This window comes from Cygnus atratus, chromosome 1 (assembly GCF_013377495.2).
Source record: "Cygnus atratus isolate AKBS03 ecotype Queensland, Australia chromosome 1, CAtr_DNAZoo_HiC_assembly, whole genome shotgun sequence".
NCBI lineage: Eukaryota > Metazoa > Chordata > Aves > Anseriformes > Anatidae > Cygnus > Cygnus atratus.
The window spans coordinates 164,089,527-164,104,565 of NC_066362.1; the positions used below are offsets into that span (position 1 = coordinate 164,089,527).

General features: G+C 35.5%; 1 protein-coding gene across 2 annotated transcripts in view; it reads left to right on the forward strand.

Annotated features, from left to right (window-relative positions):
• Positions 1–15,039, forward strand: part of MYCBP2 (MYC binding protein 2) — a 196,503-nt gene that overhangs the window by 169,877 nt on the left and 11,587 nt on the right. For both annotated transcript variants that reach the window (XM_050708276.1, XM_050708273.1), the window contains 10 exons: positions 256–480; positions 837–902; positions 3,019–3,258; positions 3,391–3,480; positions 4,219–4,299; positions 5,605–5,871; positions 7,764–8,047; positions 8,313–8,409; positions 11,481–11,600; positions 13,302–13,403. In XM_050708276.1, the coding sequence (XP_050564233.1) occupies positions 256–480; positions 837–902; positions 3,019–3,258; positions 3,391–3,480; positions 4,219–4,299; positions 5,605–5,871; positions 7,764–8,047; positions 8,313–8,409; positions 11,481–11,600; positions 13,302–13,403 (1,572 nt within the window). The remainder of the gene's footprint in view (positions 1–255; positions 481–836; positions 903–3,018; positions 3,259–3,390; positions 3,481–4,218; positions 4,300–5,604; positions 5,872–7,763; positions 8,048–8,312; positions 8,410–11,480; positions 11,601–13,301; positions 13,404–15,039) is intronic.

A 15,039-nucleotide genomic window follows, 5' to 3' on the forward strand; every position in this document is an offset into this window, starting at 1 on the left:
GAATAGCTCTAAATTGTTTTCTTTATTAATACATTTACATATTTACTAATATATTTGTCTGTTAGCTATATTATTGTTTCCTTTGTTTCAAAGGCCTGAATAACTTGAACCAACAAGTGACAAATTTCTTCCTTAATTCAGAGAGCATAATTCTCGTAACAGGAATATGATTCCTGTATGGTTTTAGAAGTGTGAATAATGCCTGTATTTGAGCATAGTTTCAGATACTTTAAATGTTCTCATTTGTTTTCACAGGAACTCTGTATAGTGGTTTGTCTAAAAGACCTAACAAGCATTGTTGACATTAAAACATCAAGCCGACCTGCCATGATTGGTAGTTTAACAGATGGATCTACAGAAACGTTCTGGGAGTCAGGAGATGAAGACAAAAACAAAACTAAAAACATCACAATTAACTGTGTAAAAGGAATCAATGCACGTTATGTGTGTGTTCATGTAGACAATTCCAGAGATCTTGGGGTAAGAAGGAAATGAAATGAAAAATGGAATGAAATGGAAATGCATAGACCAAGTTGTATATGTCCATCACTCAAGAAATACCATATTGTCTGTCCAATTCAGTGTGTAATTCTAATTCAGAAGTTCATATTTTAAAATAAAGTTTCTGATTCCTCTAGCTTTGAAAGCAGTATCTGATGAGAGTGATTCATCTAAATTTGCAGTTTATGTGAACCTGAGACTGGGAAAATTAGTTCTCAGTAGCATGTTCAATTTCACATGTACTTTTATATATATATATATATATATATATATATATATATATATCAGAATGGTCTTCAGTTGAAATATTTTCTTCTTTTGCTTGTCTGTTGTAGAACAAAGTGACTTCAATGACCTTCCTAACTGGCAAGGCAGTAGAAGATCTCTGCAGAATAAAGCAGGTAAACATTTTAACATTGAAAAATTGCAGTCATGTTTTTTGGCTGCATATGCCAGAGTTTTAGAGCAAATATTTTCCATTTCTTATGGAAAATACATTGTTTTGAAAATATTGGGCTTCCTTTGAAAACACTGTTATTAATAACAGAATTCAGTTTTCATATATACTGAGTATTGATCAAGTTTTTGCTCTTTTATTAGAACAGAACAGACTAATCTAAAATGTTACTTAGATTTTTCATTGCTACAGGTGAAAGGATAAGGTATCACGTGGAAAGGTTTTGAAACAGATTGTTTAGCTTGTGTTCTGTAAGATCCAAAAAATGTTTGGTTTCTTTTAGAGTTTAATTTATCTAAATATGCCTGAAATAATTGTATGGCATAGTATTATACATTGCTAGATGCTCTGACGGCTAGCTGCTTAGTGTTGTACTGTTACTACCTTTCATCTGCTTCGTGGAATCATTCTTCATTAGAGAAGGGCAACTGAAGACTGGGCAGAAGTAGAACACTGAAGAAAAGAAAATAAATTATTTACTTTCAGCATTAGAGTTTTTTTAAGATGTTATCTAATACATGTTTATAGCACACATTTTCCCTTGTTTCTAGTTCTCAACTTTGTGTAGCTTTTGGACTTCTGTCCAGAGAATCAAGTTCAGAACAGTATTCAATCTTTGTAGTTCTGTTACTAAGCTAAATGATAAATGCATGGTTTGTACACAGAGGACAGTGCTTTGTATTTCAACATTGATGTGACCCATCAAATATATTTAAGGTGTTAAGTAGGCAGTTACTGTTTGGTGTGCAAAACTTCTATCATTTAGCTTACTGGCTATTAGTGGTAAGGTTCTTCAGGGAGAAGCGTCTTAACTGTGTTACAGGTAACATCTGGTAACACTGAAATTCTGTACAGTTAAACCAGATGAGGGAGAGAGAAATGGTTTCGCTTTTCTCTAACTTTTATCCTCAGAGAGCATTTAAGGTAAAAATATAGCTCCAAAAGATGTTATGTTTCTGAAACAAGCAAAAACTTTGGTACAGTTGCCTCATACTAAACAGTGAAGTGTGAGTGTGTCTGGATATACGTAGACATAAGTGTGTGTGTGTGTGTATATGTAGTGTATATATTTCTCTGAATCTTGTTAGTTTGATCCATGTCTTTGTTACTGTCTGCTGGAACACAGTGCCCAGGCATTTTTCCAGGGATGATTCACTTCCAGAAGATAAGCAGGACTTAATTCAGCTTTGCTTCCTCCTTGTTAAACAGTCCTCTAGCATTTCTCCAACAGGCTTTTTATCTTAAAATGCACCAACATACTGTACCCCAACTCATACATAGCCTCTATCTGGTGATATTAAATAAAAAATCAGTCTTGTCTGCTGCACCACGGTTTAATGCAGACACTGAGAACTAGGGTAGAAATGGGGGAGGAACAAATGCTAGTTTGATTATATATAGTATTTAGGCCCTATGGAAGTGAGAGGATACTCAGGACCAACTGCAATTTAGGGCCACTGAGACTGCTCTGAGCACGAAGCATTTTTCATCTTCCAGTAGTGGCATCATGGTTTAAATGATACAATTCATCTGTCTTTTTTTTACAATTACTAAGTCCTTCCTCTCTCGAAAAGGATATCAATTAGTGACAAGTGACATCCACAAAGTTAATATTTCTTTTGCAGGGGTTTATGTGAATTGAGATAGAATAACTGAGGTACTGATAATTGTGCCTTATATTTTCAGGTAAATTATGATGACTTTTTTTTTTTTTTAACAAGAAGTAGTAAGCAAATGTCAATTCAAAATGGATATTTTTAGGGTGTGAACTGTTGCTTAGACAGTAAAAGTGACTGATAGCTCACTATTTTTAATAGGCTTTAAAGACAAAAATAATGGCTATATGTCATTTTACTTAAGTTTTAAATTTTTTAATCTGAATTCATCAAGTTGAATATTTTTATAATTAAACATGTTAGTACTCTTACTACTCAGAATGAAAATTTTATAGTAAATGCTGTATTTGTTCCAGTGGTATGCAATGGGTTTGTTTTAGAGGTAGGTGACTTTTTGTTTGATGTTGCGATGTCAGTTCCCATCTTTATATTCCTGTTTAATAGGTAGACTTGGATTCAAGACATATTGGCTGGGTAACAAGTGAACTTCCTGGGGGTGATAATCACATCATCAAAATTGAATTGAAAGGTCCAGAGAACACACTCAGAGTTCGACAAGTGAAAATTCTTGGATGGAAAGATGGTGAAAGCATTAAAATAGCAGGCCAGATTTCTGCAAGTGTAGCTCAGCAAAGAAACTGTGAATCTGAAACGCTGAGAGTATTCCGACTTATTACGTCCCAGGTGGGTTTTTGCTGAAGTGTTAAACAGTGAAAGTTACTATAATTGTAGACATGGAGTGTTTTATGTATTAAAGTGTTACAACTGCACAAGTTTATCTTTGAGATAAGTTAATTATCAGTATCTTTCTTCCAGGTATTCGGAAAACTCATCTCCGGTGATGCTGAGCCAACCCCAGAACAAGAAGAAAAAGCACTCTTGTCTTCCCCAGAAGGAGAAGAAAAAGTACACAATGTATTTATTTGTATTCTATCAATATTACTTCGCTGAAAAAAAAAAATATCCAGGATGGTTTTCCATATTTGTCATGTCTTATGCTCCATAATTTTTAAATTACAACAAAAGTAACATGTCAGTTGCATATTTTTTCTTAAAATTCCTTTTTTTTTTTAATCAGCCAATTTTTGTTGGGGTATATGTGTCTAATGGAAACATCATACTATCGTACTAGCAGTGACACAAGTAATCCATACAATTACAAAGGTATTTAACACCTGAAGTAATGGTCAACCTGAAAGCCCTTCTTGCCTAATATCTTATGCCTCAAAAGGGAGGGGCTCTGTTGGTGTTTGGAGGAAAAGTATTATAAAGAAACCTCACTAGTATCCTTTTATCTAGCATACTCTCATGCAAGGAGTAGTTTAAGAAGTGTGTATTGTCTGTTTCTTTTATTGCAAAATATGTAAAGTATATATAAAGAGAAAAGTATATTCGGTGCACTGCTCTACGAAGACTTAATGAGTGATTGTATTCAGGTAAATGAAGAGGCTGAATCTTAGGTAACTATACTTCACTTTTTTGCTTATTGATTATCTTATTTCATCCTCAAATTTTACTCCCAAAGAGGAAGAAAATGAGTATCAAATTTATTTTGCTTGTACTTCTTGCTTTTGCGTAATTGTTAGGAAGTTAGGAATTGTTTTTGGCACTCTTGATCTAATATTAAATATGCTTTTTACAAAGGCAACATCAGATGCGGACCTGAAAGAGCACATGGTAGGAATCATATTCAGCCGAAGCAAACTGACAAATTTGCAAAAGCAGGTTTGTTCACTCTGAAATGCTTTGGGGATTAAATATATGTATTCTATAATAGTTATACTATTTTCCAGAAAATATAGAACCCCTTATTTGACATTTTCAGTTATAACTTCATAAATTCATAGAATGGGTGATGGTGATTATAGAGAATTTCTGTTTTCTATAATCTAATTTTGGGTTACATTTTAATTGTGTGCATGCATTTTATATGAAAAATCTGCTGAAACTGACATTGAGAAAATCCATTTTAATAAGATAAAAAATATATCCTGTTAGACTCAAATTAGTTTAGAAGTTGTAAGTGGTACGTAATTTGTTTCTGTTGATAATAGTAGTGTGATAATATACACTCTCAAAGCTTAAGGAGATGATGACAGACTTTAGACTCTTAGTTCACACATATTTTTCTCCTCCTATCTGTCAACAAAACATATTTATGTTTGATGAAATGTAAGCCTAAAAAAGTAATCAGTGTATAGATTCTTAAATTATTCTTTCCTGCAGTTAGTGGAAGTTTAGGTTTGTGGTTTTACTTATCTTTTTTTTCTCAATGTGAAATACTAGTTACAATGTGTTATTTTCTTCTTTTAAATATTAAAGTTTTTTAAAATATACCAATTAACATAACCATTTGTGTTATTTTTATTACACCTATCATGAGACAAACAGTACAGTGAAAAATTTCACAGTAGTACAAGAAGAATTAGATTCTGTTTGAAGTTTAGTACATTCTTCATGTCTTGTCTAACTTTTTTTTCACACATCCTTAGTAAGTTTTGAAATCTCTTAAATGTACTTTCTAACATGCCATTGGTAAAATGAAAATACGCTATCTAAAACCTCTTCAGTTTCCTAAATAATGAACTAAACAAGATAATAAGCATTTAAATAAGTACTCTTCTTTTGTGGATGTTGATTAAATGTGTTTCTTTCTACTTGTGGGTTTTGTTCTTTGCCTGAATCCTATATTAAAAAAAGGCAGTGCAGGAAATGACAATAAAGACTCCTTCTTCCAATGAAATTTTTCTGAGTGAAGGGGAGCAAATCCAGTGTTAAATCAAAACCTTAATTTTGAAGAATTTTATCTAAATCTTTATATTTAAGTTTAGATTTTATTCTTAATTTTAGTTTGTTAATGTTGAGAAGTAATTTAAAGACAGGACAAATTTCACAGGCTTTTCGTTTTTGTCATATATGCGAAGATAATTAAATTACAAGTGATCAGACTTGTTTTTAAGTTTAAATTTTTTAAGTTTTAAATTAAAAGTTTTTAAGAGTTAACTATGTATTTGGATTCTGCTTGGCTAGGTATGTGCTCATATAGTCCAGGCCATACGAATGGAAGCGACGCGTGTGCGTGAGGAGTGGGAGCATGCCATCTCTAGCAAAGAGAATGCCAACTCACAACCTAATGATGAAGATGCTTCTTCTGACGCATATTGCTTTGAGCTGCTGTCAATGGTGCTGGCATTGAGCGGTTCCAATGTAGGCCGGCAGTATCTGGCTCAGCAGCTGACTCTGCTCCAGGATCTCTTCTCATTATTACACACAGCTTCTCCTAGGGTGCAGAGACAGGTGAGTGCTAACTATTCCTTGTCTATCTTGGTTTCGTAGAAAAAAGTCTTTAAAATCCTATAATCATGTGCTTGATAATATTTTTTTGTGAAATATAAGTTTGGGTTTTCACTTTAAAAATGTTTTTCCAATCATATTCAGACTATTCCACATAAGGAATAATTGTAGATAAAGCATCTCAATTTAGTATTGCAGTCATGAGTAGAGGGCAAATTTACAGAATCTCTTTTTGGAATTTAACTGACAGTTTGTTAGTTTTTGGGTTTGTTTTAAGTTTTTGAATGAGGTTAAAATGATCAAGGTCTATTTGTTTGATATATATACACCAAACACCACCACAATTTAACTCTATAAAACTGTTAGCAGGAACCTCAATATTGAAGGCTATAGTAATAAAATAAACTCACTTTTGAGGAAGTTTTTTATGCTTTGTTCCCAAGAGGTGTAACTTTGAGATGTAGGAACACAAAATTGCTTTAGATAACATTTGTGTCATAATCAACCTAAATGAAGAGACTATTCTGAAATGCCTTTGAGTAAAAGCACTCTTCACTGTTCTTGTCCTTGTTCTGAATGATTTTGTATTTGGCAAGATGAGCAGAAAAGGCTTGAAATGTCTGTCAAATGGGTAGGACCTACGAATCCGTTGTGGTTTGGGTATTTTATATTTTGCGTATGTTATATCCATATAGCCTGTGTAGGTAAGATCACGGGCTTTTAATTAGCAGACTCTGTTACTGTTCTGGCATGAGTCCATAGCATGTTTATCTTACACTCAGACTGTGAGTAGTGTGGAAGTAGACAATTCCTTTCTACTTCTGGTATCCTCAGGTAGAGTTTTAATATTTCTGTTTCTTTATGAACTTGAGCATTGTGCAAGTGTATTTGTATTTATATGCACATAATATAGCGTAAACTTGTACACGTAAAATATTTGCTTTAATACAGTTAATGCACTAGCTTGCTATCGCTAGCTGGTGTGTCTTCTCCGTGTGGATTTTTAGTTCATGTTTCAGGAGTTTTTTTGTATTATACTCTCTATGTTTCTCTTTTCAATTTTCTGAACTGTTTGAATTTCATATCCCATCTGGAGGCAGATACTGCCTCACTTGGTAATTCTGATTTATTACAGATGTGCAAAATAATGTTTTTTCTTAAAATGTAAAGTTTTTCAAGAGAACATTGAAAGTTTGAGAGATGAGATATAAAATGTAACTGTGTAAACTTATATCCTAATTTGTACCAAATTGTGCATGGCATATCCAATTCCAACCCCAGTTCCACCTATTGGTGAAGTCGAAGCATATCCTTTCAAGATGTGTTCTGTTAGATCCAGATCATTGGCACAGATTTCCTTTTCAAAAGAATATAGTTAGAATATTATAAGGAAACTAAATGCGGGGTGGGGGGCGGCAGCGCAGCGAGAGTACCATGGAAGGGTATCACAATTTTCAGTACCTCAAGAAAAGTATTTTCTGTTTTCAAAAGTTGCAAGTGTCTCTAACTGTTCTACTACAGTTTATGACATTTAAAGACTACACAGGGTGGGTGTGTCAGTAATGTGCAAGCAAATTAAAGTTGTGCAAACATCTGCATAGCTGCTATCATAACTTCAGTAGCAAGCATGGTTTTATTATTATATGAAGATTAAGTATTTTTTGAGTGAGATTGGTTTTGGACTCTTAGGCTTTGCCTAGGCATATTAAGAACAATTACTTAAAAATAAGATGGGAACCTTACAGAATTTCTTACAAGTGTGATTTAAATACATAGAGAGAATGCATTCTGTCTTAGAGAAATAATTTGTGAAGGAGAAAATGGAGTTTATCTGATTTTGCTTGAAAACTCTATCTGTCTTGGTAAGAGTTGTGGTGGTTTGATTCTTTTTCCAGGTAACATCATTACTAAGACGTGTTTTGCCTGAAGTAACCCCTAGTCGCCTGGCTAGTATCATAGGAGTGAAGTCTCTTCCACCAGCAGATATAAGTGATATCATTCACTCAACAGAAAAAGGAGATTGGAATAAACTGGGTATCTTAGATATGTTTTTGGGATGCATTGCCAAAGCTCTCACTGTACAGCTAAAAGCCAAAGGAACTACTATAACTGGGACAGCTGGCACTACTGCAGGCAAAGGAGTTACTACAGTCACGCTTCCCATGATCTTCAATTCCAGGTTTGTTTAAAAATAAGTATGTGCTCTCAAGCTAAAAGCATAAAAGAAATGCATATTTTGAAGTCAGTTGTTGTCTTTTATATTCTTTGTTTAATAAATGGGAAAAATGTATAACACTGACAGTATAGGTCAAGTTATTAGTGAGTCTGATTAAAAACAAACAAAAAGCTACCATATGCTGAACATGTTCACTATTTGATGTAGATTTTGACAAATATAACTAATTACTTGATTTTTTTCATTTATTACAATATGTTCTTTGTAGCTATATTCGGCGAGGTGAAAGCCATTGGTGGATGAAGGGTTCAACACCTACACAGATTTCAGAGATCATTATTAAGCTGATTAAAGACATGGCAGCAGTAAGTTTCTATCCTGTAAATGTGTGGGGGATATTCAAATATTTCTGATAATGAATAATACTTTTTTTTTCATTAATTTACATTAGAGTTAATATTGTGTTGAGCTTTTAAATGTGAATTGGTCTCAGGAAGAAAAAAGTAGAATCTTTTGGGTAGAGTCTAAGCCTAGAAGCAGTAGTACCTGAGTTCTAATTCAGCCTAGTGAATTCAGCACAGTAAATGCTAGGATTAATGTGATGACTTCTGTGTGTATAGGTCCATGTTTTTCTCAGGCACCCCACTCCATTGTATAGGATGCAACATGCATTGAGAATGAATTGGCAGGGGGAGCTGATTTGTTCAGGACTTTTTTTAAGGGTTGTTGCTGGTATTGTAACTGGTGTTGGTAGGTATGTTTTGGATAAGTGGGAAAATGTCAGGAAAATAGTGAATTCTCTTGTGAAGCATTTTTAAATAATGTTGATCAAGTCTTTTGAAGCAAACTCTGTGGTCCTTGTTTATGGGATTCTGGCTCCACATCCTGTCTAAATATTGGATGTTCCCAGCTTCAACTTAAGATAATGAATGCTTTGAGCATCCAAAATATACTTCATAGTCCACTGCAGGGGGAAGAATAAATGCATCCTCCATCATCTCAAACTTGAAACTTCTGAAGTGGTTTATAGTATTGGCCTCCAGTCTCTCAAACTAAGTATGTTTACTGTGACGACCCTTCCCAGTCTGTGTGTCACCCATACTTAATCACATAAGAAAGTTGTGTGCTGGCTCCGCTACCACTCCTGGTTTCCATAGAGGGAGAACTACAGTACACAAAATGTTTGAGAGCTGTGGTGCAGACTCTGTGTCTCATTTTATGTTTGAAGTTGCCATGGTCCTTAGCACACGGGAAGTTTATAAGATGAAAATTTATGAAATGCTCGGCACCATGTGACAGGAAGCTCCATGAACATATGACTGAGTTCAAAGAAGGGTTTGATTACTGTGCTATTAACAGTTGTGAAGTCCAGCCACTAAATTGAGAAAAGAACATACTAGATTGCTATTCATTTGTTCAAAATTGACCTGTAGGAAAGCAAATATATAATCAAAGTGATCATAATATGTACATTTTAAAGGAGTTAAATCAGTATCACAGAGGTATAAGCAATGTTAATTCAGATATTTCCCCATTTGTGACCACTTGGCTTTGCACTTGAATAATCTTCTAATAGCTGTTGTGTAGTCCTGTTGCAGAACTGCTTGTTGCCTAACAGAATCCTCAGCCTTGAGCTATGAAGGCTCCCAGCACAGTAGAGAAGCTTCCATGACAGGAGAGGTGATTCGTTAAAGGAATAGCCAGTCAGAACTAAATTATGCAGAGACCTTTGCCAGGAATAAAATAAAGAGATTAGTAGGAAAAAAAAAAAAAAAGGCTGACTGACTCGAATCGGATGCTTGTATTTTTGTCTAAGTAATTCCTATCACCATTCAAGACCTTCACCATGAAACTCAGTTGCATTCACTAGTATCTGGTTCTACAAAACCACTGTAGACATGTGCAGGAAAGTGCTTAAAGCTGTGGAGTTGGACATGGCAACTTAAGTGCATATCCAAAGTATGCTTGGATATGTAGTCAAATCTCCATCTTCCACATGCCCTGATAGTTTTCTGTGGGTATACTGGTGTGGGTCTTAAATATATAACTATTTATTATTAAAAGCGGGAGAGGGGGGGAGGCGGAAATCAGGTCAGTCAGATAAAGTAGTAGTCCTCTCAGATGTGGATATAAATCTCTCTTTCAGTAGATTCTGAATTGCTTAAAGTATAGCATCTCCTAAAGGAATGATTGGGTCTGAGTTACACTACAGTATTTGATAGCTGTACAATAAAGACACTCCTCTCCTGTTGTACAGAGAAGAGATGTGAACTTAATTGCCTTTTATTCTATGCGAGGGAGATGTGGCTTAGGCATTCAAGGGTTGGGAGTACTAACATTTTTTGATGAAGTATGTTTTGTAAGGGACCTCAGTGGTTTAGGTTTGCTCAGAGCATGTTCAGGTGTTCAGCCATATTACTCCAAAGAGGGTGGAGGAATAGAGGTGTCCCAGCTTTAAAACCTTTGGTTGAGGCCTTTTAGAGCTACTTTTAGAGCTTTTGTGCTCCAGCTCTGATTCTTTCTTCATATGAGTGAATTTTAAGAATATGCTCTTTCATTCTTCAAATCATATGCCCTCTACCTATTCCAAGTTAGTCATTTCAATAGTTGCTCGGATAGTCAGCTGATCAAAAGAGGTGATTCTCTTGATGTATTTAGCATTGGTGTGGCCCCACCTTGAATACTGTGTGCAGTGCTGGGCTCCACAATATAAAAAGGATGTTATGGTCCTTGAAGGCATCTAGAGGAGGGCAAATAAGCTGGTTAAAGTTCTGGAAGGCCTGTCCTATGAGGAGAGGGTGAGGACACTTGGGTTGTCTAGTTTGGAGAAGAGAAGGCCAAGAGGCAACCTCACCGCTCTGTACAAGCTTCCTGAGGAGGAGAAGTGGCGAGGGATGTGCTAAACTCTTCTCCCTGGTCACCTATGTCAGGACATGCAGGAATGGCACAAAGCTGCACCAGGGGAAGTTCAGAATAGATATTAGGAAAAATTTCTTTACTGTGAGCATGGTCAAACACTGGAACAGGCTTCCTAGCATGGTTGTTGTTGCCCCATGCCTGTTGTCACTGTTCAAGAGGCATTTGGATAATGCCCTGAGTGATATGCTTTAATTTTTGGTTAGCCCTGAAGTTGTCAGGCATTTGGACTAGATGATCTTAGAAGAACTCTTCCAACTGAACAATGCTGTTCTGTTCTGTTCTATCCTAGATTCTACCTCAGTCAGTCACCTGACTATTTGAGGATTAATTTTACCAGATTTGTTGGATTTGAAAACACATGATTTGTCGAAGTCATCCCTGACTTACTCTTTTTCTATTTGAACCTGAGATCCTAACCTAACATTGCTTGTAGCAATTCAATTTTAGTTGTTTTAAATATTAATAAAAACTGTAATAAATTCTTTGAGACATTTACATATAGTTCTTTCTTTAACAGGGTCATCTGTCAGAAGCTTGGTCTCGTGTGACAAAGAATGCTATTGCTGAAACCATCATAGCTCTGACCAAAATGGAAGAAGAATACCGATCACCAGTGAGGTGCATTGCAACAACCAGAGTAAGAATTTTACTGAATTTGACATTAGTTCATTGCAAACATGCAGTAGGAAGAGCCTTCCTATTCTTCAGCAAATATTTCCCTTGTGGGTTTTCTCGGGAAATAATGTATACAGTATACAGCTTACATTGTCTCTGTGCATAATGGACAGGTTATTACTTAAGTCAGTCACTGCTTGTCCTAAAGTCTTGCTTTCTTCATGTCATGGTAGATTGAGTTGTTTTATTTGTGGTAAAAACAGAATTTTGATTAAGTCTGCATCTTGCGTACCTCTAAAGTAATGAAGAATAAGTGTTATTCCTATACTTTTGTTTTTTTATTCTTGAAGTAATTCTGCTTTAAGTTTGTGAAACTTGCTTCTAACTAAATTTATGTGATCTGCATGGAAAATTGCACAATATGTATCAGCTGTCTTTCTCCAGCTCTCTATGCTATCATTTTAAGTGGTTTGACTTCTAGGTCATCAGCTGCCACATCTGAAAGCTATTATGAAAACACTCAGGGAAAAAAAAAAAAACATTCTCTGGGACAACTAAGCTAAACTTCATCTATGTTTTAGTCTCAAAATGAAAAATAATTTGCTGAGCCTGTTTTTTTCTTTCTGTCTTTACTTTTTCTATGAATCTTTTACAGAAAGTGAGAGTAACTTAACTTCAACAGATTGCTTGAAATACCACTAAAAGCATACCTGTAAATTATGGCATTCTTTCCACCTTAGGCAGTACAAATTTTGGCTTCATAAATATAATTTTGAGTAAAAGAAGAGATTTGCGATGGTTGCATGCATTTATCACTCATGTTGTTTTCCATCTTAAAGGCTGTGCCAGTTTTTTTTTCTACCTTCTTACTCATATATTCTCGGCTTTTTGGAAGACACTATCTCAGAGTACCGGTAGCTCCTGCTGTCACTGTGTTAGTTTAATCAGGTCACAGAGGAGCCCTGAACATCAGGCCAGCTCTCCTTGTGAGTGAATTTAGTCCTGTTGTGAAAGTGTATATTTCTGGGGGGATTCTATTACAGTTTTTCAACAAAAGCCATTTTGTTGAAATCAAAACTTTTGTTCAAAGGCAATTCCAAAATGCACCTGTCAAGTGCATTTCAGTTTGGGTTGCAGGCCTGCTGACAAGTTATCCTCATGTAGCTAATCTCTTTAGGATTTCACTGTAGTCAATGGAGAAAAAGAAAGAAAACCTTCCTGTGAAGCCTGAAGGACATTTAGCTCAGAACCCCTTTCTAGGTAATGCCCAGTACAGTGAGGAGAGAACGTAGGGAAATTAATCTCAGTGACCTAAAGTTACTTTTTTGATGAGTCTGTCTCCTTCAATTTTCTCCTCTCCCCGCAAAACCTGCAATGCTTTGGGATGCTATGCAAGTGTTAATTGTTTCCTGTATTTTCCAATTCCTATAATATACTCTGGTTGATCTTTCTTCACTGTTTCTCTCTTGTGTGCTAACTATCATAGTTACAACCATAAAATGTTGTAGTTGAAAGAAACAAGGTAGCTCCCAAAAGTTCAATAAGTTTTATTGTGTGCTTGACTTATTTCGGAAAAGAAAAAACTTGCATTATATGGGCAGGCTTCAGCTAACGATGGTACAGGTTTCAGGTAACAGTGTTATTCTTAGCTGTCAAAGTTTAATTTTTTTTGTATTTGGATTTTTTTTTCTAAAACATTTAATTCTACCTTGTCTTTCAATAGTTGTGGCTGGCCCTAGCATCCCTCTGTGTACTTGATCAGGATCATGTTGATAGACTGTCATCAGGAAGATGGATGGGAAAGGATGGACAACAGAAACAGATGGTGAGATTGAAACTCATATGCTTCTGTCTTTATTTGGATTTATTCAGTAGTCAAAGAATTTCAAATACGTGACAGGGAAAGGTGAACTTGACCTAACCTTATTTCACCCTCTGTCCCCCATGGAAATTGTACATACATGTTTGAAATATTCGTTTTCTAGACAAATACTGCTCAGAAATGGAAATTCCAACTTAAATCAATAATAAGGTAGCAATACTACTGCTATTCAGGGTGAATCGAGGACCTGTAGAATGGATTTTTGAGAGTAGGTTGACTTGGTTAATACGATACCTTCTATGAGAGATTTTTCCTTTCTAGCTGGATCTTTATAACATAATAGAGTCAATTGTTTTGTATTCCTCAAGAACTATTTATCTGCAACTTAGCATTGTCTTCCAGATCTAAGTGAGGGAGTGATTACCCCAAAGAGAAAGAAACTCTCGAAATGAATTTAGGAAAGCTACCATTCAGCCTTAGGATTTACAGCTTTAATATGAAATACAGTGGATGAATCCAGTTTCTGTCAGTATTTTCCAGTATCACAAAAAGCATATGAGATTTTTTTTTTTTTTTACTGTGAATCCAGAAAGAGCAAAATAGTGAAGCTGGTCTCTTATCTATAAAGAATCAGGGTTTGGTGGATGCCTGTAGGAGGCAAGAGCCTTCCTGCTAGCAACTGAGTATGCTTAGGGCAAAGAAGCCTCCAGTACAGTTTAGTGTAGGAAGAAAGAGAATATAGGATACGCAGAGCTGCAGCAGTGGGACTGCAACTCTGCTGAGAGAATGAAGCAGACACGAAAGGTTTCTAGGGTGGTTAAGAAAAGACTTTAGAAAGTCGAGACTTCTGTGGAACTTTTTTGCAATTCAGCACAGAATATTGCTCAACAAAGAGAAAACGTGAAGCCCAGAGCAGTCTTTTCAAGGTCATGAGCAAAGATGCATCTTTAATCTTTAAATCTTTTAATCTTTAAATTTTGGATTCCCCAAATTTATGAGTTTTCATACCTAGAAAGTCATCTTTGTTTCAATGTATGATTTAATGGAACAGCCGTAGAAGTTAAAAAGCCTTACTGCTTTTTTTAATCATGGAATGAACCATTTTAGGACAGGCCTGTAGTAGAGATTTTTTGTCAGCTAATTAAATAGCTGAACTAGAAACACGAATTCCATAATAAAAAAGATTGACCTCATGAGATCAAACTGAACCCATTTCATCTGTGTTTGCTTTCACAGGAAGAGTTTCATTGCCTTAGGCTTCCTGTGCTGTTCCACAGAGACAAGCAGTAGGGGATTAGAAAACCAGAACAGTGGTCCAGTTTGTAGATAGGAAGAAAAAAGTTAGAAATTGGGGCTTATTTGAACTAGTGGAAATGGTAGAGGAGCAGCCAAAACATAGGCAAGCAGGCATACAAGCTGCTGAACCCAGCCCAAAAATCCCCAATCCCATTTTATACCAGGATTTTCAAATTTTGAGGTGAAGTGTGTTTCCCTTAACCAGGAATGCTGCTGAAAAGATTTAGTTCTAAGTTGTAGGAGCAATATCATGGAAACCGTGTGTTCTGGAATAAAGTGGAAACTTGGTCTCAGAGATAGGCATGATCCAAGTCAGTCATTGAACTCTGTTTGTAGATATTTT